General features: G+C 32.2%; 1 protein-coding gene across 1 annotated transcript in view; it reads right to left on the minus strand.

The window, feature by feature from the left end:
- The window catches only part of LOC149905510 (uncharacterized), a 38,080-nt gene extending 35,999 nt beyond the window's left edge, over positions 1-2,081 (minus strand). The window contains exon 1 of the mRNA XM_090105243.1: positions 1,940-2,081. Coding sequence (XP_089961369.1) covers positions 1,940-1,947 — 8 coding nt within the window. The 5' untranslated portion in view covers positions 1,948-2,081. The remainder of the gene's footprint in view (positions 1-1,939) is intronic.
- Between the last annotated feature and the right edge of the window lie 3,919 nt (positions 2,082-6,000).

Here is a 6,000-nt window from a genome sequence, read left to right on the forward strand (position 1 = left end):
TAAAGTTTGAGAACCGCTGGCCTACACCATAACATTACGTATAAGTATGTGTTTGGATACAGTCCAAGTGTACTTAGAGCAGTAACATCACATAAGTATCAATTACGATTTCCTCAAGTCGCAAATGACATTGTAATTACGTGTAGTTATGTTTGTCTTTTATTCTTCATACAATAATATCATTTATCAATTTGGCAAAGACAAAATAAACAAGATAAACTGACATAGGGACATAGGTACTATTTTTCCCCATAGGTTATAGCTTCCGTACATTTAGTTAACCGCAAAAAATTTCATCCCTTATATCATTTTCTTTTATTACGTCTATGAAAGGAATCATCACCATCTTGTTAACTAATCTTTTAATGTATGTATACTAAAAAGGAATTAAAGAAGATGGAAATCCCAGGACTACTGACCCTCAAAAACCTACAGATAGACAGTTCGAATAAATTTATATACTTATAATATGATTTTTTTGTAAAATATAGGTACCTAGGTATACGTTTTTAAAAATAAGCGATAGATTTTTCCGGGCATTTACTATGAGGGAATGTGTTACTACGTCTCGTCATAAGCTCTACGAAAACAAATTTCTCGGAAGGAACTCACTCTAATTTGGCTGTCTCAGAATTATCGGATAGAAATAAATATACCTCGTTGGTTAGAAAATTAACAGTAGACAGAGACTGGACAATGGACATGGTAATTGCTGCATTGATACAGGTAACTGGTGCAAGCGCCATCAAAGTCTGACATATTGGCACAATTTGATATTGATATTGGCTAGAATAATAAATATTAATACAAATAAAAATAACTTGAGAAAAAGAGTTTATTTTCATTAATTAACAACTTAGACTGCAACGTTGCCAAAATATGTAAAATTGTTGAAATTAAATTTTACTCTGAAATAGATATTAAAGATAGATATTAATAGATATTAAAGGTATTAAAAGCAAGGAAAAGAAAAGCATGCACACTTGAAACGTAATCAATTCTATGGAAACATAGGTATAATATTCTTACCTTTTACGTTACCAGTTTTCCTGGAGGTACCAAGTTAGTTCTTAGTGCATTTTAAAAATAGTAAAATATAAAATACTGAAGACAATCTAACTCAATACATTATAATTGCGTAGCATATTTCGAGAGGATACTTGTATGTATCTAGAATTAGATAACCACGATAGTGTTCTCTTTGGAATATTTGCATCCTGGCGATATTCAGGTACCTACCTAGGTAGGAACTTCAGCTTTTTCGTATTACTTAAACTTACTACAACCTTATACGTGCTTATTCCTACGTAGGTACTGAGCCTTAGAGCCTATAGAACCTTCAAAATATTTTTTTCTCGATGGGTCCAGAACAATTATTAATTACCCGGTAGGTAGGTACTTAATTTGCAAAATTTCATCTAAATTCTGACTAATGTTACAGGAGTCAAAATGGTCGTGATATTGTGTCGTGAAAGGTAAATTTGCTGTATAATTGTATAATTTTATGGTTTATTTGATTGTGTAACGTCTGCTAACTGCTTGCACATGTCAAAACAATAAATGGTTGGCAAGCAAGTGATTCATTAGAAACAGACATCTCAGTTGAATACTAAATAATATTATGAGTGAAAATACTGCTCGTAAGGTCGCAGCTACATAAACCCATGTTTTATATTTTATTGTTTCTTTATTAGTTCCTATTTAAGACTTAACCAAGAGTTCAAAGCTTAGAAGAACACGTCGCAATTTTCAAACGCAATATTGTAACTATTTCTCGTAATTTCATTAAAAAGGTAGTAGGCATGTAATCCGTATGAACAGCGAAATAATATAAACAATTCATTATTCGCTTAATTGTTTACGAAACCCAGATAATAGCGCGAAGGAAATTGATCGCGCTGACAAGCGCGCCGCATAACTTTTATGTTCAATCACTTACCGATGCATAACGTTGTCGTCGGTGATGATCACAATTGATTCCACGTTTGGGTTATCACAGCACACGCGTTAACGGGATGATTTATTTGTTTTAGGGCGAGGTCGCCATGACGTGCGGTCGCGGCGGAGTCTCGAGCGCGAGTGGGCCGGGAGGCGGCTGGCGGGCGCAGGCCGAGCGGGCAGCGGCCCGAGCCCCGAGGTGGTCGAGGGCCGCGGCGATGCGCTGCGCGGAAGCGACCTTCCGAATCTACAACCTGCATTTTGCGAATACCCCGCAGGTCATCGACTTTACCTAAATTTCCAAATATATTTTATTGTTAAAGGTATGTGCGTTAACTACCTACGTTATGCGTAATTCGCAGACATAGGTGTTTGATTGATTCTATTCAATACTTTTGGAGAATCTGTACGTGTTTGATGTTTTTCATGTGTCATAGGCCATAGCCACAGACTTTCACAATTAAAGCTTTAAGCTGCCAAGGTTAGAGTTACCTATCAGATATGTAGCTAGGTACCTATGCATTCGATTCGATTCGAAAGCACATAGAAAAGAAGTCTAAAAATAGTTAATACCTAGTCTAATTTATATGTAGTTTGAATATGAACAATAAAAATATCGTAATGATGAAATATGCACAATAAAGCGGTCGTAAATTTTCAGGAAATAAAATTTTAACTGAAAGTATTTTTTAACACAACTTTTATGTAGGCTTTACCATCGTACTAGGTAGTTACTAGTTACTAATTTACATACCTACCTACCAACATTAAAAATTTCACGAAATTCAATCAATTTACAATGCATTATTCACCATTTAATTCGGTTTATGTGGTATTTTGGGTCCTATATTTAATAATACTAAATCATGGTGAGCCAGCATTTCCCATGAAGGGAAAACTCGTGAATTATTAAAAAGCGACAGCTCATTGTTTTTTGACTTTATATACCTACAGAGCAGAGCTTGTATTATATGTATGAAAGTTAGTTACATAAACCCATTTTAAAATAAACCGCATCAAAATCTGTTGCGTAGATTTAAAAATCATAGGGATATAGGGACAGAGTGTTTCATGTTGAAAATAATACAAATATTTCATATTAAATATGCACTGAGGTAAATGCTTTGAAGCGGCCGGCAGCGGATATTTTCCTTTTCCAAACAAAAATTTAAGACAACATAAGTATATGTACAACACATAGTAAACTAACTACATAACATGTATTTACCTATCATTATTGTCATGCGATCCATCCTTGACCTCAACAGACTTCAAAATATATATGTTTAACTATAATCTTTCCATCTTTTTCGGAATTTTGCTAAAATAATTTTAAATTCAACGCTATAGATCCTATCCGAAACAACAAAGAGAATTTGATGAATGATCCAAATAATCCTTAGATCATTAAGTAAATGATCTAAGAAATAATCTAATGACTTTAAGATAAATAAAAAATAAACGTTGAGACACAAAGAATAGACATATAAACATTATTATTTATTTTCATCATGTAACTGGTTCTTCAGCGCCAACTATTTATCCACTATATTCTTATTTTAAAAGTATACAAATAGTGATAGAAATATAATAGTGGTAACTGTAAGCTCTATAGAAAAAGCTCGAAGAGCTTAATTTGCTTATTTAAAAAAGTGATTTGGTAGGAATCGCTATTCGCTACTAAGGTCACTCGCACCTATTATTTTGGCGCAACAAAGAAACAAACATAAATGTACATTCCTAATACAATATTCTGTAAATAATTCGAAAATAAGACAAGAACACTCTCCGATTTGACCTTTTGATTAACTGTGTAAATCATTTATTTTAACACTCGAAAAATCTTACTTTTTAACATTATCTATTTTAAGTACATATACGAAGCTTGTCTGCAAATTTATAAGCGTTTGCAATTTATTTAGACCACAAGCACGTGTAGCAGCGTCATAATATACATCAAAAGAAAGTAAACAACTTGCCAAATTCAAGATTCTAACGACGATGACTCGACATTTCACGAAATTGCAGTAATTTCAGTACAATTCTTGATATTTATATGTAGTAAAATTAAGTATAAGTAAAAATATGATTTAGGAAATTCCGTCAAAAAATATTATTTTAATATTGTATTCAAACTGTGCCTAAAACTTTAGAGCTGCATTTCATTTTTAACTTATAAGAAACTGAGTCATCAATAATTTATAACTTTTTTTTAAATTAATTTGTTCTAGAACATCATCATTAAATAAAAGTTCGTTCATTTTAACACAATAAAAATTAATACAAGCAGTTAAAACATTTGGTACATTTTTTATTGAGTTGATATTATTATAAGATTTCAGGAGTCCAAAAATGGAAAACTGCTAAACTCGTACATATATATTTAAAAGTTTATTTTATTGAGTTGTTATTCATGATTAGTACTTATTATGATTATAAATTATATTTTAATTTTGTGTTACAATTAAACTCAGCCTAAGTCCTAACATCACAGTATTATTTACGTAATACTGTGCTATCAATATAGCCCATAACAACCAATCCATGTATGATATAATTGTTTTCCATAATTAGCTATTCGTTACACTCAGCAAATATTTTGATGATACGTTTGTTTAGATTAGGACAATAGTGGCGCGACTGCTGCGTGAGTCAGCGATGACAGGTCAAGCGGCATGTTATTATTTCACTAGTTTTTAGGGTTACCTAAAGGAAAATTTTATGATGTTATACTAGCTGTGCTCCGCGGTTTTGCCAGCAGTGCTCCGCTCCTATTGGTCTTAGCGCAGCGTGATGATATATTATAGCCTATAAGCCATTAAGCCTTCCTCGCTAAATGGCTATCTATCACCGAAATAATTTTTCCGAGATTAGCGCGTAAAAACAAACAAACAAAAAAACTCTTCAGTTTTATAATATTAGTATAGAATTTGTAAACTTACTGTTACAAACCGCGACAAAAATGTTTCTTTGATCCTAATCGTATACATGCAATTTCGTACCTATGCTTGAAAAAGTGATTTGTTGTTTCTAAGAAATGTCCTAACTTCAAATCGCTCTATATAACTTGACATTCGTAAAATGATACTCTACTTGAAGGCTTTCGAAATAATAATTATGAAAAAAATGGTGACTATTATCCTGTATCCAATGTCAAAGAGGCAGGTAACTATATAACCAAATGAAATGTTCAGTATAGGATCTAGGAGATTTCGAAATTTCATAAATTAATCTGTAATATAATATTATGTACATAAATATGTAGGTATAGAATATATTAGACATCAACGACATCAACTTCGTTTTGTGATGAGATGCTAGTTTTTAAATATGATAAAGTTAACGTGCTTGCGTCGCAGCTGTGGTAATATTCCTAAAATAGTGTATTAATAGAAATATACCAAATTAACTGTAATGTAAAATCGGAACGTTTGTATTTTTGTTTCCTTTTCTTGAAATAGTAGTTACGTGTATTCTCGTAGCACCATCTACGCAGAGACCTAAGACTTGATATTGGAACTAAAGAAAAGGTTTAAAGACATCCAACCTTTCGCTTCATAATAGCATAAAATAGTTAATAAATTGTAATTATTGTCACGTTCTGCAGACACACGTGGCTCGTGACGTCACAGCATTGATTATTATCAATTTATTATTCACTTGGAAAGACTGTGGTGACTGGTGACAACCTCGTGGGAAGATCGCACATACCACATCCTATTGTTGATTTATTAGAAAGTTACTTTTTATTAGTTGTGCTTAGTATCTAACCTAGTTCACATGAGTTTAATGCATTTAATTATTACAAAGACTAAGAAATTTCTTGAATTATGGTGGTTTCCTAATTAATATTAGGACTTCTCCAGCACTACACGTTTCGCGATGAAACGTACATACATTGGATATTTCTTATTTTCTTGCATGTTAGCTTGATAAGTTAAAAGGAGAGCAATTTGAATAACTGCTCTACTTCCCGATATTGAGACATTAAATTCGTATAATAATTGAAATACCTATAATTTATTTAAATTTACTAAATACTAACATTATAATTCTGAAGAA

Source organism: Colias eurytheme, chromosome 9 (genome assembly GCF_061535395.1).
Source record: "Colias eurytheme isolate Ceu_HAF_F1 chromosome 9, ilColEury1 Martin Lab GWU primary, whole genome shotgun sequence".
NCBI lineage: Eukaryota > Metazoa > Arthropoda > Insecta > Lepidoptera > Pieridae > Colias > Colias eurytheme.